General features: G+C 48.2%; 7 protein-coding genes across 7 annotated transcripts; 2 read left to right on the plus strand and 5 right to left on the minus strand.

The window, feature by feature from the left end:
• Positions 1-646: 646 nt before the first annotated feature.
• Positions 647-1,860, plus strand: F4813DRAFT_106901 (uncharacterized protein). The gene is made up of 3 exons (XM_049238454.1): positions 647-1,028; positions 1,085-1,639; positions 1,701-1,860. Exons 1-3 carry the CDS (start codon positions 734-736, stop codon positions 1,832-1,834), a joined length of 984 nt encoding a protein of 327 aa, XP_049104353.1. The 5' UTR covers positions 647-733; the 3' UTR covers positions 1,835-1,860.
• On the minus strand, positions 1,644-3,272 carry F4813DRAFT_344374 (uncharacterized protein). The gene is made up of 2 exons (XM_049241655.1): positions 2,975-3,272; positions 1,644-2,926 (listed from the first exon to the last, which is right to left on the minus strand). Exon 2 carries the CDS (start codon positions 2,810-2,812, stop codon positions 1,886-1,888), a length of 927 nt encoding a protein of 308 aa, XP_049104354.1. The 5' UTR covers positions 2,813-2,926; positions 2,975-3,272; the 3' UTR covers positions 1,644-1,885.
• On the minus strand, positions 3,273-5,041 carry F4813DRAFT_344381 (ATP12-domain-containing protein). Its single transcript, XM_049241656.1, has 2 exons — positions 3,637-5,041; positions 3,273-3,579 (listed from the first exon to the last, which is right to left on the minus strand). The coding sequence occupies exon 1, from the start codon at positions 4,943-4,945 to the stop codon at positions 3,776-3,778; it is 1,170 nt and encodes a 389-aa protein (XP_049104355.1). The 5' UTR covers positions 4,946-5,041; the 3' UTR covers positions 3,273-3,579; positions 3,637-3,775.
• Positions 5,042-5,363: 322 nt separating this feature from the next.
• On the minus strand, positions 5,364-9,611 carry F4813DRAFT_344384 (uncharacterized protein). The gene is made up of 2 exons (XM_049241657.1): positions 8,904-9,611; positions 5,364-8,797 (listed from the first exon to the last, which is right to left on the minus strand). The coding sequence occupies exons 1-2, from the start codon at positions 9,116-9,118 to the stop codon at positions 5,665-5,667; spliced, it is 3,348 nt and encodes a 1,115-aa protein (XP_049104356.1). The 5' UTR covers positions 9,119-9,611; the 3' UTR covers positions 5,364-5,664.
• Positions 9,612-12,213: 2,602 nt separating this feature from the next.
• Positions 12,214-14,567, plus strand: F4813DRAFT_106956 (amino acid transporter). The gene is made up of 7 exons (XM_049238455.1): positions 12,214-12,577; positions 12,650-12,705; positions 12,762-12,933; positions 12,998-13,491; positions 13,537-14,058; positions 14,121-14,201; positions 14,285-14,567. Exons 1-7 carry the CDS (start codon positions 12,334-12,336, stop codon positions 14,411-14,413), a joined length of 1,698 nt encoding a protein of 565 aa, XP_049104357.1. The 5' UTR covers positions 12,214-12,333; the 3' UTR covers positions 14,414-14,567.
• A 354-nt stretch (positions 14,568-14,921) lies between these two features.
• F4813DRAFT_396994 (potassium/sodium eff) lies at positions 14,922-18,479 on the minus strand (the record flags this gene model as incomplete). Its single annotated transcript, XM_049247897.1, has 4 exons — positions 14,922-16,059; positions 16,153-17,833; positions 17,890-18,155; positions 18,216-18,479. The coding sequence occupies 4 exons, from the start codon at positions 18,477-18,479 to the stop codon at positions 14,977-14,979; spliced, it is 3,294 nt and encodes a 1,097-aa protein (XP_049104358.1). The 3' UTR covers positions 14,922-14,976.
• A 596-nt stretch (positions 18,480-19,075) lies between these two features.
• F4813DRAFT_344393 (Cenp-O kinetochore centromere component-domain-containing protein) lies at positions 19,076-20,659 on the minus strand. Its single transcript, XM_049241658.1, has 2 exons — positions 20,477-20,659; positions 19,076-20,415 (listed from the first exon to the last, which is right to left on the minus strand). Exons 1-2 carry the CDS (start codon positions 20,556-20,558, stop codon positions 19,604-19,606), a joined length of 894 nt encoding a protein of 297 aa, XP_049104359.1. The 5' UTR covers positions 20,559-20,659; the 3' UTR covers positions 19,076-19,603.
• Between the last annotated feature and the right edge of the window lie 62 nt (positions 20,660-20,721).

A 20,721-nucleotide genomic window follows, 5' to 3' on the forward strand; every position in this document is an offset into this window, starting at 1 on the left:
AGTTAGGGAAGACATTCTATTTCGACTTAAGCCGATACACTTGTGTATACCTCGATATCTAGGTAAGCACTGGCTCTACAGCATATATGGTAGCTTTTCTATAGTTACCTGGTCTATAAGAGAAAGATATGACACAGCTTAAATACTAGCCAGCAGAGTACCATGTTTATAAGATAGACCGTACCTAGGTTCTTCGGGATTCACCTCAGACATGTTTATCCGGTCTAGTATTCTTGGTCACTTTATGTATCAATTCAAAGCCGGCCTCTTTGGATGTCTTGCATGATCTTCGTCTAACTCGCTAATTCAATTCGACTCGCATATGTCTCATAGTCGGCATGACATCAAAAAACGAACGTCATTGGGCTGTGTCGTGTTACTCAGACCCCCCAATACCATTGCAACGTACATTATAACTGTCGATCGCTACCCTTACTCATGCACAAGAGGTCTCGGAAGCCTTTCTAGCAGCTTATCGCTCGATTCAACTAGCAAGATGTTGTCTACAGTTGGTGGCATTATGTGCCCGACGTACGACGTCTGGCCTATCGCATCGTGAATGAAATGCCGATCCACGAGATACTTACGCAATAATGCCAACGAAGGCCGAACATGGAGCGGCCTTGCATATTATCTTAGGTACATATACGCCTCATATGCAAACCACCTAACCTAGGTTACTGAATTACATCTCGCAAAGTCCCTTAGACATATTCCCGGGATTCTTACCAAGATGCCCGAACATAGATCCCTTATGGATCTCAAGTTCGACGAGCTTCCAGATCCTAAAAGAGTATGGGTTGGGCAACCAGGTAGCTACGAGGAAGGCCTCGGGCGGCTTGTTCTACTGACGGAAGAACGTGTCCGTAGCGCGGCGGCTCGGGAGATCCGAACAGGCCGGCGTATCGGGTTGAACTGGGACGTCACGAAATTGGAGTATCCAAATATCGGAAGAGCCCCTTGCGACCACCAAATCACACCGATCTTAGGTGGCGTCGCCTTCGACGATATCTACACGATGAATCCTCGTAAGTGCGGTATTAGAACTCACTATAGTTTGTACCTGCTCTAACGACGACCCCAGAGCAGAGCAGTCAGTGGGATGGTCTACGCCATTGGAGCGCCAAGCCACCCGGCGAAGATGACCAGCAGGAACGTGTATTTTACGGTGGAACGACTAAAGGGGAAATACTCGATAGATCGAATGATCGCATAGGTACCCAACATTGGGCTCGCGAGGGTATCACCGGCCGCGGTGTACTGATAGATTATGTGTCGTGGGCACAGAAAGAAGGCGTCCAGTACTCTACCTTCTCTAATCATACCATCAAGCTCCAAGATATCATTGACATAGCCTGCGAGCACGATATAATGTTCGAGAGGGGGGATATCTTACTTGTACGGAGCGGTGTCATTGGAGAGTGGGAGGACAAAATGGACATCGCGGCTAAGACGGCCTACTCTTCGTCACTTTCACCGAAGCATGCGGGAGTAGAGGCAACACCGGAAGTGTTAAAATGGCTATGGGATACTGGGTTCGCTGCTGTGGCTGGTGACGCTTTATCGTGGGAAGTATATCCTCCACAAGGTGATATGTTTCTTCACGATATTCTCCTTGCCGGATGGGGCATGCCTATTGGTAAGTTTGAGACAGACTTGTGAGGAAATCAACTAGGTAGGTAGCTAATGTTTTTATTTAGGTGAGTTATTTGACCTGGAGAGGCTTTCTGAGATGTGCAAGGGGCTAAATCGGTGGTCCTTCTTCTTCACCTCTATGCCTATCAATATGCCCGGTGGTGTGTCGTCACCACCAAACGCACAAGCGATATTCTAAGAATCGATGGTAACGATCTTCAATTCAGTCCCCTATCATTTCCAACGTTCGCTAGATTGGAATCTCTACAACCTGTCCCTTAGCGGGTCCGCCCATAACTTCGAACCCTGCGGTAGTAACGAAAATACTCTTGCCATCATTGGCCACAGCAACGCTCGTCGGGCGTTTGAGAACAGTGCTGTCGCCTCCGCCGAAGAAAAGCTTCTGCTCGCCAGTCACCAGGTCGATGGAATAAACCTTGTTCGTATGGGCAGTGATGTAGGCCGTGGGATTCCCACCAGCGGGTTGTGCTACACTAAAGTCGTCATAAGAAGTGCTCTGGCTTACTGTTTCGGGCGAGCGAGCAATGATCTCGATATCTCCCGTTTTGCTACCGTCCGGTCCAATAGGGACGCGACCGAAATATCCTTTGGCGGAATTTGCAAAGTAAAGGTGTGGCCCGAAGACTCTAATTCCGTTAACACCTATCGGAATTGCTGTGTCTTGCTCCAGGGCTGGGTCAGAAAATGCAACATCTACAGCGCCGGTGATGGTGTTGATGCGAAAGATTCGGCCCTTGACCGAGTCGGCGCCCAAGACGACGTGAGGTTGAGAGGGGAGAGAATCTATGCCGTTGAGCATCTCGGTGTCAGGTACCTCCGCTACCGTCTTCACGACCGCAGGCTGGCCGGGCCCCGGGAAGAAAACGGTCCACACCTTCATTGATCCTAATTCATACCGATATGGCCTGTGATCACCACCGACAACAGTGAAGGTATCAGGTGAATTTGCGACAACGCTGCTTATCGCATTGGCGCCGGGGAACTCAGCGACCAGCTCGACTTTTGGCGTATCGGCACGCGGATCCAGCGAGTATAGACGACCGTTCTCGAACGTGCTCAAAAGAAGGGTGCCGTCAGTACGGACTGCTATATTTGAGACGAAAGTCTTGCCTTCGTTGAAGGCATAGAGTTCTCGTGATGATGGTTGGCCCGACATTGTTGTAGAAGTTACAGGCTGTTAAAGGTAGGAAAGAGGAAAACAGCGACGTTTAATAATACGAAAGATGATGGTTGAATTTAAGTCGAATTCAAGTTGAAATAATAGGAAGACGTAGGTTAGTTAATATATGAACGACTTACTGGACAGTGGATAAATACCTATTAATATACCGAGACTTCAACATGCGTAAGCTGGGGTTTAATTCTGCCGTTGCGGACTTACAATTCACGGGCCAAGCATCAAAATTGGAATCTGGGAACATTCTCATCGGTGCTGAAACAAGAACAACATATACCTGACCGTAAACCTGACCGTAAGGATCAACCTCCTAAACTACCCAAGCGACCAGTTCTGACAAACAATATCACAATCATCAGCTTGGCGAGCCAATTATCAGCTTGGCGGGTAATAGTTTATGGTGGTATAGTTGAGAAGTCTAATGATGTTAGAGGGAAAATATGGACGCTAAAATGGAATACTTCTCCGGCGGCCGAGATGGCGTCTATGGAATAACTCCGAACCCGTGCCGTATACATGGGTACCTTATACTTACCCTGCTACCTACAGTCAGCTGACAGTCGTGGGTGCTGTTTTATACCTATGTACTTTGTTAAAACTAAGAAATCTACCTAAAGATATGTTTAATGTATAATTCATATTGAAGAGTAAAGGGGGAGTAAAGTTAGGCTTCGATATGTGAGCTTCGGTGTAGTTGTCACCCAGACCCAGCTTAGACATTTTATAAGGGACACTCTCCATCTGCCCTATCAATAGTTAGCTATCTAGGTTGGAGATTCTACTCTAGGAGATGGACTACCTACCAGCTTTATATATATGTAGACTTGAATTACTCAAGCTGCAGGATACCCCCACGAGGTATTAGCCAAAGAACATCATTAGGCAGTAATATACATTTATAATATATAGGTACCTAGGTATCCATCCAATCCTCTAGGTTACCTACTTCCTCCCCGTCCCCGTCACAAGCAACACCGTGCTCCCCAGCTGCCGCCTAAGATCCTCCTTCTCCACGTCATGCGTATCCTCCACCTCGCCCCAACGTCCCGTCTGCCAATCAACCTCTATGCTCGCCAACCTAGCCGCCTCCTCAACACCGAATTTCTTCTCCCCGGAGCCCGCGCCGACCGGCCCCTCGCTCCACTCGACCAGTAATCTCACCGCCCCTAGCAACCCCTTCCCAGCCAACGCCGCGCGCTCCAGCCCCGCCAGCTCCCACGCGCTGAGCCCCGCCATCCACCCCTGCACCACCTGCCGCGTGACATCCGGGTGGCTACGCGGCATGATGCTCTCGCCGTCGAGCACCGGCTCGATCGTGATGCCCGGCCACACGCGGCTCGTCAAGTATCCAACCACCTCCTCCGCCGCGCGCTTCTGCACGTCGCGCAGCGTATCCGCGCCCTCGCCCAGCGAGTCGTGAGGCCGGGGCGGCGGCGCCCAGCACAGCAAGGAGTCCGTATCGAGGTATCTCAACAGCATTTTGGCAATCCCCTCGCGGAGACTCTCGCCGCCCCCCGTCCGCGCCGCGTCGTCGTCCGCAATATCGAGCGCGCGACACACTAGGCTCGTCAGCGGGATAAGGTGTTGCCGCGTCGTCTGCTGCACGGAAACCAGCATGTCCCACTCGATAGCCAGGGCGCTCGCGAGCAGGGGTTTGCTCAGGGGCAGCCTGACGATGTCCTTGGTATTTGGTCTGCGCAGCGGTCGTTTATCTAGATGGACCTCCCAGGCCCCGTCGACTTCGTGCACATGCACGTCTTTCCAGAACCTCTTGCGCCGTGCAGTTTCCTTAGTCTTCTTTGCGAATGCTCTCGGCGCGGATTCGGATTGTCGGATCTCTCGTGCTTTCTCGAGGAGCTCGGCGTGTTTCCGGCGGCGCTCGAGCCGGGAACTGGCGCTGTCGGCGGCGGGGATGGGCGGTTCTGGCGGTGGTCCGGTGCCGTGGATTGGCGAGACTGTAGCGGGCGCGCTGGGAGTAATGTGAATATGACGTTGGTGGGTTATTAAAGGAAGGGTTGTTGGAGTGGGATGTGTAGATTGGAAGTGTTGGCGTATCGCCGATTGCAGCGCTATTCGGGTAGGCGGCTTCATCTTGAATACATGTGTTTTCATGTTTATGAATTTGAAGTTGCGGTTAAGATCGAGGCATCGAGGGGTGGAATTTGCCGTATAAATTTGAGCATCGGAGGGTCTGTTATCGATTATGCAACAGCTTAACCTAATATCCTAGGTACCTAGGTAGGTATTATGTAAGTTGACCAATCAGAATTAGAATAGCACGTTCTAAACCGTAGGTACTGTACTGAATTTAATAGTATAATAGTATACCTGATCAACACTTATGATATACTAGACAAACGTATCGTCAACTTTTACTCCAAGTTTTTTGCTTTTAAATTGATATGCTCTTTCTATTGCTAACCAGCCTAAACACCCATAACAGATGGCTAACAAAACCCCCTCGAGAACCAAAAATCATCAGCCATGCTAAAAACGAATGACCGACGCAAGTACAAACGGACAAACGGACAAACGGACAAACGGACAAACGGACGTATAATATATACAAGCATGTGTTTATCTTAGATAGAGTTGCCCCGCGCAGTAGTCTTTTTCATTATTGCCCTTTTCCTCCTCTTTTTATGCTGTCGACCCTTCTGTGTAATATTCCCTGGCGTTAATAGTATACAACACCTCATCCGGACAAGCTACCCTCTACCCCGAGGGCATCATTACGAGTCAACTTCCATCTTTTTGTTTCCATTAAATCTAAATATACCTAGATAACTAAGTTAAGAAAGTACATATGAGCACTAGTACAGTGTAGACTGTTAGTAAGGGGGCTTCGTTAAATTTCCAAGCGTGTTTTGCTTCGATTTGCTGTCGATGCCCTTGAGCATCGCTTGTAAATCCATGCTGGCGGCCCCGGCGTTTGAAAAATTACTTGAAAGGATGCTATCTCCTCCTCGGCTCCTAACATTCCTCTGAGGAGTCTTGACGGCATGGTCTTGCTTGGCTGTACGCTCAAGATTGATCTCAGGAGGGGGCGACTTTCCCACCAATGATGCCGGTAGCGGCGGCACTGGCGGCACAGTCTCATCCTCGGCTTCGCCTTCCATAGGATGAGAAGTCAGAGGACCTCCCGAGTCTCCAGACACCTTTCGCTCCCGGGACTTTGATCGCAAACGTGTAAGGACTGCGTCATTGGTATCGGTGCCATCTGCCTGGTTTGGATTGAACGAAAGCTCTGATGGCGTAAACTCGTAGCTCGCCATGCTATCACTGCTGTCCCCGTCTTCTTGTAATGTCTGGAACGTGGCTGGCCGAACTGGTTCTCCGGTCAACACCGATTTGAGCTGATCAATAGAAGCGACAAAGCCTCGACCAGAAGCAGTCTTCCCGGAGCCGTGGCTCTGTCCGCTGGAGTTTCGTAAACCAGCGATATGACTAGCATGTGAAGCCGGCCTCAAGTTGTTTTGGCGAGCATACGCAGATTCTGGTCTGCTAGCGGCATAACCGTTAGACGAGGGTCCGTTAACAGTAAGATGGTTTCCCCTGGTAGCAGTTGTCCCGGCTTTGGACCCGCTTATAGAAGCGGACTTACTCTCCGCTTGGAGTGCAATGACGACGGCCTCTCGATTCCATTCCGCCAGCATTTCCTCTCTAAATTTATTGGGTAGCTCACGGTCATCGTCAGATAGTGGAATGTTGTTAAGAGTAGAGCTTAGGATTGGGTGCGAGAATACGCGACCAGGTGACGTAGAGGGACTTGAGGGAGGGGAGATAGTTCTCTCCTTATAGTTCACGCAAATACAATCTACTATCCCGAGGCGGTCGTCGAAGGGCAACAACGCTTCCGACTCTACCTCGCGTGTAGGTACTCTTGATTTCGATTTAGGCGAACCAGGCGTTTCTAAAGCATCCAGTGATGGTGTTGGGACGTGAACACCTTCAACCCAAAAATGTTTGCTTCTTCTCCGAACGATTTCATTATGGATCGCACGGCCGACTGGTGATGCTTCAAACTCGAAATGTTCACTCAAGGCCCAGAAATAGCCATGGCAGAGGGACCCAAGATGAAATTTCGCTGCAGGCGTTTCTGCCTCTAAAATATCTTCCTGGAGTCGAAAAACCATTGGAAGACCGTATCTGACAGCATTGACGCCGAGTTTAATAACTAATTTGGTCAACAAAACGTGGAGAATAGTAATATCCGCCTGATACTCCACGAACTGCAGAGCACTGTCATAAATGGCAAGATGGAGAAGTTGTAAGAAGCGGGACCGGGCAGCTCTAGCAGGTTTATCCCGATTCGAGGCGCTCGAAACAGCTCGACGAGCAATACTTCCTGATGGCATTTCTCGATTGCTTGCTCGTGGCTTCCGGCCCAAGTCCTCCCGTGCTTCTAAATCGGAACTCGTCGTTTCTCGGTCGAGCCAAGTGCCAAGAGCATCAACGTATGCCTTTCGGACCTGCCCGTCCGGATCGCGCAGAAGCCAGTGCGTACCCTCCCACACTTGTATAGGAACCTTGTTTCTTGTCAGACTAACGTTTCCGCTAACCTTCGTGTTCGGATTGGCAACAAGGAGGATAGACTTGACAGCTCGGAGAGCAGTAGTCTTAGCCAGGTCTAACGCGAAGTAGCTGTCGAGATGAGACTGCTCGTCCGAAATATTTCCGGCAGAAACTCCAGGTAAAGCTTCCGTCTTCTCCGGAGCCGGTGACGCGTTCGCTGTTGTACTCGGGTGAGGCCTGAGTCTCAAAAGGATAGTGGAAATCATGTCGGAAATTTGGTCCGCGTAGTAAACATGAGTGGCTAGATTACCAATCGACTGCTGAATCCGAGTCAATAGTTCTCTGTATGGCACTGAGATGTGTAGGGAGAGATCGGTGACCGAAGGTGGCTTGTCATCTCCCGAAGAACCGGCGCTTCCCCTTGAGCTCCCCGAGTGCTTTAAGACTCTCTTCATATGCAGTATCAACCCCGAGAGCACATCCATAACACTTAAGCCAATCAAGTTGATGTCAGAGCTCAATAGGGATCCGACAATGGCGGTAAGCACGATTTGGTCCGCCATGTTTTCCTCGGTCGGTGAGGTTCGTAGGAGCATATCTGTTGTGGTAATCATAATGACATAACGGTCTTGCACCGGGGCCCATCTTGTTGCGAGCTCGAAGACCTTGATTGCCCAACCATGGTAACGTCCACTGCCATCTTCGGATTGCAATATCACCGACTCTTTCTCCTGAACACGCTCTTTGATAAATCGTAGCAACGCCGTCGTCGCCCCATTTATCTGTGCTCTATTGGGTATGACAAATATCTGCTTCAGACACTGCATAGCTACAACACCAATGTCTTCTTCGGCGAGCTTATCGATGTCAACAGACGTGCCGGAAATGGCTATGGGGTTCGCATCGCCCCCAGTATCTGCCGTCTTAATAGTGGAAATACTAGTTCTCCGTCGTAACAGGACATTGGAATCATCCTTCTCTTCTACCTCGACACGCTGCGATAGTATACTAAGGAACTCTTCATCGTCGGTCCACAGGTTCTCAAGAATCATAGGCACTATAACGTCGAGCTGCCGTCCAGCAACAGACGATAACGCCTCGGATTCGGAAACGCTTTTGATTGCTTCTAAGCCTGCATTTCTCCATCTCAGGGCAACGGGTTTGCTGGGCGTGCCTTTACCAGGAACCTTCCGAGTTGACGCGAATGCGGCATAAGCGCGTACGACTTGCTCGTACTGGTGGAGGTAAGCTTGATCGGCAATAAGCGACGAGACATCGTGGTGTTCGCAGAAAGTTCGAAATGTAGGCAGCGACGCCTCGACCATAGTGATATCATCGGATCGAAGAACGAGGTCGAGAATCTTCAGTACATTTTGTGCGAATAGGGGTAGATCTTTGGGGGCTTTCTCGATCAGAGCAGCTAGTATCTGCAGGGTGACCTGGACATTTCTAAATAAATGGTCAATTATATGTAATTCAATAAATACAGCTGCGTCCAAATCGAATGGAGATGGAAGCTATTCGTGTTGTACTTTAACGGGAGCGGTGAACTTACCCAATGCGCACCCTCCACACATCGCTAGCTGTCTTTTTCTCGAGAAATTGGCCAACCTTCTGGATCTTGGTTCGTCGCGACGTGGCATAAAATAAAAGATAACTCAGTTCGCTCGAGTTCGGTTTGACATCGACAGCCCCCTTTGTAGTGCTAGGATAGCACTTGAGAACCAAAACTTGATGCTTCGGACGACATCTCTGCTGTATGGCATTCATAGCGCCCGGCGGTGCGCAAGCAGCCCAGTCAGCACGGGAAAGGGGGATTCAGGTCGGAACACCGAATATATGGTGTGACAACAAAGAAGAAACTAGCTTTGCATGAGTAATCGATTCGAGGCTTTGGATGTATGATATATGTACTATGTAGTGGCGGGTGTTGAAGCCGGGTTGGCCGTAGCGTAGAGGGTTGAGTTGATGAGGTGAGGTGTATTGTATAAAAAGGTTGCGTCGTGTCGTTCCCGGCCAAGAAAAGAAAATTACAGCAATGATTTAACCTAACCTAGGCATGTATCGTTGTACCGCCTAGGCGGATCTGCTGGGTGCCTATCAGGAACGTTATCTTAAATTAGGTACCTAAATGGCAATACAACTCCACCAACCTAGTGACAATTATTAACTCTACCCCTGTGACCTTGTCGAGAATGAAGGAATTAGATATTTATATATAAGAAATAATAAAAATAATAGGAGGAATTCATGAGATAATTGCTGTTGCATTAAACTATTTGGAAGGTCAATTATACTTGTATGTATGGAGTGTTCCGTCATTCACGGCACTAAGTGCCAATAGGGGAACAGCCTAACATGTAAACTTGCGTCATAAGGTGTACGTGTATCTGTACATGTATCTGATCTTCATGCCACCTTGGGTCTCAGGCGTTTAGGGGTCTAAACTTAAATCGGATTAGCAGTTGCCCATCTTAAGCTAAGGCTCTTTTATTCTTAATCTACGAAGGCTCGCATTAAAGGAAAATTAGAACAGGCTAACACATAGGTAGACTAACACATAATAAGGGATGACCATTTTTATACACCACTTATTATTACTTTAGGTAGTTATACACTGGTTATACATATGTAGGTATAGCTAGCTATGTAAAGAGCTTGAGGTGATAAGGTCATGAGCTTAATGATAACGTACATTAAAGTACGAAGTAGTCACAAGAATTGGTAACGCGACAGACAGCCTAACATTCCCCGCCAATAACCCCTTTCAGCCGACCAGTGCTGCATATGTATATACGCACACACACAAAGTCATAAACACCTTAACAAAATATGGAATGAGCTAAACTCGGAAGAACTGTATACTCGAGCTCGGATCTCCAAGTCTGTAGAAGGCACATGTATTCAGATAACAAGTACATCTGGAACTGTGTCGCATGCCACGTGCTTCTTTCCTTTAGATCCACGTATTATCAGGCAAGAGTAACATCTTACCTTATCTCACCATGCAGTGACCATCGCTATTCGGGAATTCAAATAGAGCTTTCACCTACCGCATCTACGTTACCCCTAATTTTGTTAGCCAACCATAGCAACTACAACAACCACAGATATGTATGATGCTGTGCCTGACTATAAGGTACAGTTACACCGGCAAGTTGCAGCTGCTAGCGGATTATCCAGATTCTGATGAGATTCTAATGACTAACCTAGAAGTTTACAATTTTACATAAATAAAGGACAGCTCCTTCAGTCAAGCCTTTTTCGGTAGACCTTCCAGAAGACTTGACCAGGCTGGCCCAATGCAAGTGCACACATAATTACTCGTTTTCTCACGTTTTCTAACATACATCTTCTGACATACATGTCTAAATACATAGCTTCACGAGTATACACCAAGTATACATCTATACGCCAGTCGTAGTTTATTGCATTAAAGTAAACCATTCTTCAACATAGGCGTGGAAGACTAATGCAACATCGAAGGCCAAGTAGCAAGCTCTTTTGACGATTATTTATCAATGGCTGAATCCGAGCCTCGGAAAGGTGATGAGAGGTGTTGGCTAAACCGAGAATAGGGAAGAGCAATAGATAAGGGAGCAATAGGAACGCGATAATGCTCGACCAACCACCTACGAAGGCCAACCTGTCGGCTCAGATGAAACCACAATTCAAGATGATAATTTAAATGAAGAGAACCTTCCAGCGAATAATAGCCAAGACTCTCCCACTGTTCAACTTGATTCAAAAGTTCAACAGTCTGCCGAAAACCAAACCTCGACTAGACACCGAACTAAAACTAACAAAATCCAACTGTAGAGCTTATGTGCATCTACGTACTTGTCTTACAAGCGACCGTCGTGTGGAGGCCTGCGATTTCATTGAAGGTCTCCGTCCTTACAACGGCAAAATCAGCAATACGACTTCAGCTTTTCAGGTCAGTTTAAGGATTAAGAATGAATCCAGTCTCGGTTTATCCCGTTGTTGCCAGATATATAAATATTGACTACTGGGTGTTTGATAGAAAATGTTTCTTCAGTGGTCCTATTGCAATCCCGAAAACTTGTTGTTAATCAAGCCCGAAATCACAAAGACATTATAGGTCCAAATTGCTTCGAAACTTTGCCTTTATTAAGGATCTACCTCCAAGGAGGTAGGCAACGTATATGGTATTAGAGTGGATTGTATGTATACATTACGGATAAATAAGGTGGATGGGTGAGCACTTATACTTTCTCTAGTTGAAGCTCTAGATTCAATTGATCAACCACTCGGCCCTGAATCAAGCTTCTTTGAATCACCGAGGGCGCCTTGATTCAACCTTAATTACCTAGGTTAAGATACATATATAACATGATTATACCGATTGGATTTCACTTATCTTAGCACTACTCTGGGGTTATCAATATGACGACAACCCCTGACCCCTGGAGCAGATCCTTCTAACGTACGAGCCCCAAATCCCTTATCGGCAGGAGAGCAATGCTTCGGTACTACGTCGATTCTGGTTGGACTTGCCTCATTGCTATTAGCGAATGGGCGATAGGCGATGGGCGATGGGCGATGCGATATGCATATCAGCCCCGAAGATCCAGCTCGACAAAAGCTTCTGTACCCCACGAATGATAGGTACGCAGTAGATAGGCAGGCCAGGGTAGGTTAGGCACATAGATAAAGCAGATAAAAAATCTTGACTAATAGCTATCTATCAGGATCATCATTACAGTACATAAACATGGCTGCATCAACTTTGCGCGACGTTACACTTTTCCCTTTCAACTCTGTTGAAAGTGGCCTGCCATGGTTCTCTTCGCAAATTCTCAACTTTTAATCCGGGTTCGTTGAGTGAACATTAGGTGCTCACATCGCTATCTTGACAATTGTGACTATCCTGTTTATCTCAACTAGAGAATTGCTAGCCTATGAGAACCGCGCGACGAACGCCTTGTATATAAGAGCTAGGCGGCGACCTCCTTGAATTCAAAATGGCAGTAAACGAAGGGCACCGTCGGGCATCGCAACCCCCGGCTGTCACAACTGTGTTCGCCCAGGGAGATATGCCGGACCACATCGCAGAGATGTCAGAAGATGAAGCTGCGCTCGCGGCGCTCGGTTATAAGCAGGAATTCAAGCGCGAATTCTCTGCCTGGTCGACCTTTGCTGTTAGTTTCGCTGTGATGGGATTGTTACCGAGCATTGCTACTACTATGTGGTACGGACTCGGCTATGGTGAGCTTGTTCTCGGAATAAAACACTCAAAGACATCGATGAAGAGATTGAAGAGCTGATAAGACTATATAGCCGGGCCAGCAGCGAATACCTGGGGCTGGTTATTGTCGGTCTTCTTCATCTTATGTGTAAGTCCTTGCTTGGTTAATTTTATAGCGTGACCAGAATTGACCTCCTCCCATAGGTTGCTGCTTCGATGGCAGAGTTAGCGAGCAGCATGCCAACTTCTGGCGGACTCTATTATGCGGCAGCGGTGCTGGCTGGTCCTAAGTACGGCCCTTTTGCTGCTTGGATAACTGGCTGGAGCAACTGGTTCGTTCAGGTCACAGGAGCACCAAGTGTTGACTATGGATGTGGTGAGTTACGGTCTTTCGCGCTCGCTTCTGGGCTCTAGAAATTAACTCATTACCTATTTACAAGCTGCTATGATTCTGGCCGCGGCATCAATTGTCAACCCCGAATATGAGCCAGAGAGCTACCATACATTTCTTCTGACCGTGTTAATCATGCTGACCCACGCCTGTATCAGCAGCATGCCGACGCTGTGGATTGCGAATTTTAACTCCGTTGGTACGACCATCAACCTCCTCTGCCTTCTGATTACCATCATAATCATCCCAACCGCGACGATGGGCGATCCCAAGTTTCAACCGAACGAGTTTGCGTGGGGAATCCAAAATAGCACGGACTGGCCCGATGGTGTTGCCGTCCTGATGTCGTTCCTGTCGATTATATGGACAATGTCCGGCTATGATGCTAGCTTTCACCTCTCGGAAGAATGCACAAATGCGGCCGTCGCTACGCCAAGATCTATCATCATGACTGCCGGGTCGGGATCGGTTCTTGGCTTCATATTAAACACCATTATCGCGTATACGATTAAGGATGTGGGAGCAGTCTTGGAAAGCGATCTGGTAAGAGTTGATACGTCAATACGCCGCTTATACTAAACTGTCTAGGGACAACCGTTCGCAGCGTACCTAATCCAAATCCTACCGCAAAACGTGGCCCTCGCCGTCCTTTCCATGACTATTGTATGCGCCTACATGATGGGCCAGGGGTGTATGGTAGCTGCGTCGCGGGTATGCTTCGCGTACGCACGGGATGACTGCTTCGGCGCAGTGAGCCGACCGCTAAAGAAAGTTAACCGATACACGTTGACTCCGGTGAATGCGGTTTGGTTTAATACGTCAATTGGGATCCTATTGGTGCTGCTGATTTTCGGGGGAGCGGCTATCGATGCCATTTTTAGCATTGGTGCCATCGCAGCATACGTCGCCTTCACGACGCCTATTTTCCTCAAGATCGCTGTCGTCGGAAACCGCTTCCGCCGCGGGCCCTGGCATCTCGGCCCTTTGAGTCTGCCCTCGGGTGTCGCCGCCTGCTGTTTCGTTCTGGTTATGCTGCCTATCCTGTGCTTCCCTAGCGTGCGCGGCGAGAATTTGACCTTGGAAGAGATGAATTGGACCTCGCTCGTTTATGTGAGCTCCTGGCCCCCGTAGACTGAGCAGGGATATAAAAAAATATACTAATTTTATACTAGGGCGCGCCGATGTTGTTCATCCTCATATGGTTCTTCGTGGATGCTCACAAGTGGTTTAAAGGACCCAAGATCAATATCGAGGTAAGTCTGACCAGCCTGCCGCCCTCTCTCCTCATCCAAAAATGTTACTGGTGCACGAAATCTAACGATACGATAACTACTAGCACCATATGCTTCACCAAAACCTTCCTAGTGTAGAGGGCGTCGAGACACCGGCCGTGAGTGGTAGCTCAGGCAGCGGGAAGGACTCGGATATAGAACGGGGTTCAGTAACGAAGTCACCATCGATTTAGTTAGAAGATGGAAACTGGTGGCGATACTAGTTAGAATGTATAGACGATTGGATCTATGATTAAAGAGGCGAATGGATAACATATCCTCCATATATTGTATTTAATCTGATGAGTTAATCCTAACTTGAAGAAAAGTATATACTATTGCGTTACGTCTTGTTCACATCCCATTCATCTATGAATATTAACATACTAGGCCCAGGGGATATCGACGGCCTCAACTTTTAATTTTAATGCCGCTTGGTTGGCGATTATGACTAGTACTACACTCCGCGTCTCATCCCGCAGAGTCGTTCACCCCTTGTTTCGAACTTGATGATGATTGTTATAGCTCTTGAAATGGGTCTAAAATTTCAAAATAACTAGCGGTAAAACTGTTAATATGTTTCCCATGCCTTTATTATGCTCACTAACCCCTCGAAATCTCTTCCAGTCCTACAGAACCTCATTACTGTATCTCAGCAAGCCTAGACTAAATCCGTTCGTTATATGTTATATTATACCCTCCCAGGCATATCACTTTTCAGCCAATCTTCACAGCTACCGCAACCCCTTTTAAGACGCTAAGGTATTAACTGAGTTGTCGAATTCGCTGCTCTATTCACCCATTCTTCGTCATTGTAAACTTCATTATCGCCGGATGGAAAATCGAGATACTCCGCGAAAGCGCGCTGCTCGACGTCCATATCCTTCCAGGCCATCGCCGCCCCCTTCTTGTTGGCAAAAGCCGCGTGCCGGAAGTATACTCTCTTCCCCCACTTCCAGCCCTCGACGCCACCGAAGAATAAGGCTGAGCTAGCGAACACCACGGCCCACTCCCACGAGATACCAACGTGTTTGAATACGATGGTGTTGAGGCCCGGTACGTATAGGGTTGGGAACAGCGTCACGAAGCCGATGACAATGGCCCAGAAGAGGAACTTGTTCTGACTGATATCGCGAGCCCATCTCGCTATAGTGCAGGACTTGCTCGAGCTGCCGGACTGGTGCCGTTGCGTCGAAAAGAAAGACCTTCGACGATCTATCATTTCCCAGGCCAGGAACAGCGCAAACCAAGTAATACACGCAAACGTAGTCGCGCGTGCGCGGAAGACGGTATCGCAGCTGTTGTTATACGCCTCGTTACAGCCTTTGCCCAGGTTCCCGCCACCAAATCGGTACACAACAAGGACGAAGCTCGACAGGCAGAGAGCCGTGATCCACAGCCCGTAAACGACCATATCGACCAAAAACTCGGCGTCAAAGATGCCGGTCTTCAAGCTCTGCGGGGGCCTGTCCATAATATCCTCGACCGCGCGCTCGAAGCCCAGCCCCATATCCGGCATGCCCGAAGTCGCCATGATGACCCAGACGATCTCGACGGGCGCGAGCGGGAACACGGACAGTCCGCGCTCGTCTCGGAAGGCTAGGCCTACGAGCAGGGTGCCGGCCTGCGCGATGTTCTCGGCCAGCACGTGCAGCACGAACTTCTGGATGTTGTCGAAGATGCGCCGGCCCTCCTCGACCGCGGCGACGATGCTGGCGAAGTTGTCGTCCGATAGCACCACGTCGGACGCTTCCTTGGCTACGTCGCTGCCCGATAGGCCCATTGCGATGCCGACGTCGGCGCGGCGGAGGGAGGGCGAGTCGTTTACGCCGTCGCCGGTCTGGCGGGTGTTAGCCAAGGAAGAGAGATGCTATCAAGTTGGTGGCGGGAGTAGTATATATATATATATAGGTATATATGTCTCCTAACATACCATAGCGCAGAATCTCTTGCGTCTGTGGAGCGCCTCGATCATCCGGACTTTGGTATTCGGAGCGCACCGGGAAATGACCAGAGGAAGAACTGGGAGCTTGTCGACTTGGTCGTCTGTCAACGAATCGAATCGGCTGGCAGTCATTGCCATTGATTCTGCGACGTCTGCTCTGACTCGGTCCATACGGCTGGGAAGTATGCCGACTTCTAAAGCAATGGCTTTTGCCGTTTCGGGGTGGTCGCCGGTCAGCATGTGTACCGATATACCTGCCCTGTGACAGCTGAGAACTGCGGAAGCAGATTCGGGTCGTGGCGGATCGTATAGGCCGATCAAACCGCGGAATATCAGGTTCGATTCTACGTCTGTCCGGTTTACCTCGTCCCCCTTTTCCAGGGGGCCTTGGAATGTCTTGCTCGCGAACGCCAGAACACGTAGGCCAGCACTAGCGAGAGCTTCCGTGTTCTTCATGACGTTAGCACGGAATCTCCCGTCTATTTCAGTTGCGTCTTGGCCGTCGTGTTCGCAATATTTCGTACAGATAGCTACGACTCGCTCAACAGCGCCTTTAGTAAAAACGAAGAGCTGCTCAGTCGAGCTGTTTTCAAAAATGACGGACATGCGCTTGATTTCGGAGTCGAAAGGCAGTTCGGCGATTTGAGTCCACTCTGCATTTTCACCTTGGGTGAGCTTGAGCCTATTCCAATCGAAGCGCGAGGCAAAAACTTGAATCGCGATCTCAGTTGGATCGCCTCGCGCGTGCCATACCCCATTCTTTAGAGAGATAGTAGCAAGGTTAGCGAGAGATGCAACACATAAAAAATCAAACAATGCCTGTTTGCTGTTTTTTAGTAATTGAGAGGGTTGTTCAGCTAAGCTGGTCTCGAACTCGTCCTCTCTAGCGTTGATCTGCCACGGCTGGCGTGTATCGAGTAGTATCATACCAGTTGTAGGGTTAAAAGGCTCCGAAGACGTCTCAACAGTATAGGTGCCGATGGCAGGAATCCACGCTCGTCTAGCTACCATTTTGCCTTGAGTCAGTGTTCCAGTCTTGTCGGAGCATATATCTGTTACGGCGCCCAGAGCTTCTAGGGACCTGAGATTCCGTACTATAACATGCCGCTCTATCATACGCTTTGTTCCGGCAGCCATGGTGATGGTCAACACGACTACTAATGAAGCGGGGATCATTGATAAACCAGTAGCAACTGCGTATATGATTACTTCTCGTCGAGAAACGAACCCGTTAACCGCCAGAACGATTATGGCGCATAAGATAGCGATACCGAAGAGGAGGATTGCGAGCTTCGATAGCTTCTGTTGGAGTGGTGTTCCTACATTAAGACCCAAAAAGCTGCCGGCGGCATCTACAAATGTTAATGTATAGGCTTCCAGGTAATGGTGAAGCCTAGCGGAGCCATCAGGATCCCGTTTGATGGGTCGTATTTTTAAACCACTTTGTCCAATCGCCGTAGCAACAGCACCGACCTCAGTGTAAGTCCCTGTAGCAAAAACTATACCTTTGGCCCGGCCTTTCGTCACTGTCGAAGAGCTAAAGGCAATATTGAGTCTGTCTCCAGGTCCTGTAGCATCACTAAACGTATAATTTTCGTCCTTGCGGACTGGAAATGACTCCCCTGTCAGAAGCGCTTCGTTTGTTTCGAAGTTGAAAGCTTCAATGACTCTAAAGGTGTAAATTAGTAACTATCACGGAGATGACTCCCTCTAGGATCAACCTACCGTGTATCAGCCGGAACAGTATCGCCAGTCTTCATTTCAACTAGATCACCTATGACAACTTCGGCAGTAGGGATAACCTTAGTATCCCCGTCGCGTACGACATGAGCAGTAGGTGAGCTAAGAGAACGAAGAGAGTCTAACGTCTTTCCGGCAGAATACTCCTGTAAAAATCCGACGATGATGTTAAGGAGTATGACCACAGTAATAACGGCGCCTTCAATGTATGACTTGATACCGTAACTGATAGCCATTGCCAGTATAAGTACCTCGAAAATGTTTAGCGCTGGTGATCTCTTCGCGTGAAAAAGCCATAAGGGTTATTATACCATGGTCATCGCGTTCACAATTTGCGCAACTATGATTTTCCACATAGACACGCCAGATTCGCTAAGCTCACCACCAAGCTCATTCCTCCCGAGTTCATCTAGGCGTTGCCCTGCGGCATTGCTTGACAAGCCATTTACGCCATCAGCGCCCAACTCAACAATGAGTTGCTCACAAGTTAGCGCATGAGCAGGTCGGGAGAGGGACTTGTTGGCCTGTCCTGAAATATGATCTCGAGAGAAACTGCTATTCCTCTCTTCCGCCATAGTGACAAAAAAGCATCAGAATAACGTTATATAAAATAGTATTAAATTCACTTTATGGGTCTAGATACCTGAGTATCGGAGAAGAAGCAGACGAATAATCATATAGATAATCGACTTCAAAGGAGACGATAAACTTAAAAGAGATAGCAACGAGTAAGATACTTATATTTTTGTATTTTACGAGGATAGCGAATAGCCTTGCAGCATATTTCTGTAAGGTACTCCTCTAAGGTATTCCTCCAAGTAATACATATATGCAAGAAATACTAGTATCATAAGATACCTAAGCATACACTCTTTATAACTGAAAAGAGTGAAACTCGGGTTGTGATTGGCACTTGCCAGGGGTTTCTACTACCGCAGATAGAGGACAAACCACTCTTGGAGCCTTAAAACTGCATGGAATAAGATGTCTCGCTCCTAGGAGGATCAGGACCGAAGTGCGGCGAAGTCCAACTAATAGCGTATGCGATCACGGCTAAGACGTACTTGGAATTGATCAATCGTAAAAATGGGACAAGGCTCTAGAGAGTTGCCCGAATTACAGACACTGCTGTTTTTATTTGCTATCTTGCATTGTGGCATAGCTGGTCCTGGAATCTGTCGGACCGGTACTTGGTAGTAGTATAAAGATATAATTTACCAATGTGGGTTAGAATGAGGCTATCGTCGTGCACCTAAAGATATAGAATTGACCTTCTGGAACATTAGAAGATTGAAGACCGAGGATCGAGAGCCGATAAACGTCCGCATCTCTGACCTTGACGATCGCATGCATTAACCTGTTAGACATGCACAACCCATATCCTTAAGGTCTTACCGACTGATTAGATATAACGACTATCGTTGATATCCGTCCTCACATTAGGGGTTTTCTTTTGCAACGTTGTCTTCTCCATGTTGCCCAATACTACCCTACGGCTACGGGTTAATCTGTTCGTGTAGATCCATCTTGAGTTCGGTAACCCGAGATCAGTCGGGACTGTTGTGATACCCAAGTTATTTTGTTGTAAGCTCGTGACTAGGTTTATACCGCCGATAATATATTGACTAGTAACGTATAGATGACCTATCGCATTGAATGAGGCTTTGTGGCTTGTCGCTTTAATCTTGGCTCTGCAGGCTCATGCGCTTTCAAGTTGTTTGACGACATCTTCGACGCGGAGGCTCCCACCCAGAAATTGTCTCATAGTTTCTCGGTCCTGTCCATCCTCGCCCTGTACGACCATCTTCACGATGTCGCCGTCGTCATCCATCACCAGCCGTCCCGAGCGCCCGTCGCTCCACTCGACACGGATTTGCTTTGCTTGTGCATCAGCCGCGCTGATATCGGTGATTGGAACCTCCAATTCTTTAGCCTTCCCCTTCTTACTCTCCAACCCTGCCATGCTCCGTAGATCCCCGATAACGGCTGTACGATTGTGGTAGCGAACCAGCTCCCGCCTTAACGCCCGCACGAAACTCGACAAATCTTGCCTCTTTGGCATGTCGCTGTCGTCGTCGTTGGCTACTGGTGGAGGGAGATACCGAGCCGTCAATCCAGAAAGCGGTATGCACTGGGGAACGGTATGCCGATGGACACGCAGAAACCGGGAATTCGAGTAGGGCCGGTTCAACATAACATAATAGGGTCGAAGGAACCGAGATTTGGACATGACTTCGAACCGCAAACCCAAAACATTACCCCCATCTACTGCATTAGGATCCGGGTCGCGCACTTTAAAAGTTGTGATAGAAGCACATGTTCGATAGAGACATTGCTGCTTATGCGCGTTCTGCTCGTCAGCTCTTGTCAACAGCTCCTGAAGCCTAGAGCTGTCGTTTGACTTTTTTGAACCTGATTTCTTCGTTGAATCAGCTTGCAATATCTGAAGCGTCGAGTCTGATGTTATTAGAGTAGCAGTTTGCAACTTGAGATCTCGTTTAAGCGATTCCACTAGGAGGTATTAGCACTAGCTTCATATATCAAAAGACAATACTATTAAACAGTTAGTTACCTTGAGCTCTCAAAGTTGCAATCTCATTGTCCAACTTCTCTGCAATAGACAGTTCTTGCGATTGTGGTTCCTCGGAAGCCATGCTTATTTATTAAGTCGAAGATGATGTTACAATGAATATTATATTATGGATAAATGGATCACCGACATTACCGTTGATTTATGATTTAACATTCAGTGAAGACGCGCCGACGCGTATTAGTAAATGAGGATGGCGATAAGATAAATAGATAAGGTACAAGAGT

The sequence above is a fragment of the Daldinia decipiens genome, assembly GCF_022478715.1.
Source record: "Daldinia decipiens strain CBS 113046 unplaced genomic scaffold F4813scaffold_2, whole genome shotgun sequence".
NCBI classification, from domain to species: Eukaryota; Fungi; Ascomycota; class Sordariomycetes; order Xylariales; family Hypoxylaceae; genus Daldinia; species Daldinia decipiens.

What these genes read in the sequence shown, in the direction of transcription:
- F4813DRAFT_106956 (XM_049238455.1), top strand. Translation starts at nt 12,334, where the DNA reads ATGGCAGTAAACGAAGGGCACCGTCGGGCATCGCAACCCCCGGCTGTC. An exon ending in CGGTCTTCTTCATCTTATGT is followed by an intron (nt 12,706 to 12,761) that starts GTAAGTCCTTGC and finishes CTCCTCCCATAG; the next exon opens with GTTGCTGCTTCGATGGCAGA. An exon ending in AAGTGTTGACTATGGATGTG is followed by an intron (nt 12,934 to 12,997) that starts GTGAGTTACGGT and finishes CCTATTTACAAG; the next exon opens with CTGCTATGATTCTGGCCGCG.
- F4813DRAFT_344384 (XM_049241657.1), bottom strand. Translation starts at nt 9,118, where the DNA reads ATGAATGCCATACAGCAGAGATGTCGTCCGAAGCATCAAGTTTTGGTT. An exon ending in GTGTGGAGGGTGCGCATTGG is followed by an intron (nt 8,798 to 8,903) that starts GTAAGTTCACCG and finishes CCATTTATTTAG; the next exon opens with AAATGTCCAGGTCACCCTGC.
- F4813DRAFT_344374 (XM_049241655.1), bottom strand. Translation starts at nt 2,812, where the DNA reads ATGTCGGGCCAACCATCATCACGAGAACTCTATGCCTTCAACGAAGGC.
- F4813DRAFT_344393 (XM_049241658.1), bottom strand. Translation starts at nt 20,558, where the DNA reads ATGGCTTCCGAGGAACCACAATCGCAAGAACTGTCTATTGCAGAGAAG. An exon ending in TGCAACTTTGAGAGCTCAAG is followed by an intron (nt 20,416 to 20,476) that starts GTAACTAACTGT and finishes AATACCTCCTAG; the next exon opens with TGGAATCGCTTAAACGAGAT.
- F4813DRAFT_344381 (XM_049241656.1), bottom strand. Translation starts at nt 4,945, where the DNA reads ATGAAAACACATGTATTCAAGATGAAGCCGCCTACCCGAATAGCGCTG.
- F4813DRAFT_106901 (XM_049238454.1), top strand. Translation starts at nt 734, where the DNA reads ATGCCCGAACATAGATCCCTTATGGATCTCAAGTTCGACGAGCTTCCA. An exon ending in TATCTACACGATGAATCCTC is followed by an intron (nt 1,029 to 1,084) that starts GTAAGTGCGGTA and finishes CGACGACCCCAG; the next exon opens with AGCAGAGCAGTCAGTGGGAT. An exon ending in CGGATGGGGCATGCCTATTG is followed by an intron (nt 1,640 to 1,700) that starts GTAAGTTTGAGA and finishes GTTTTTATTTAG; the next exon opens with GTGAGTTATTTGACCTGGAG.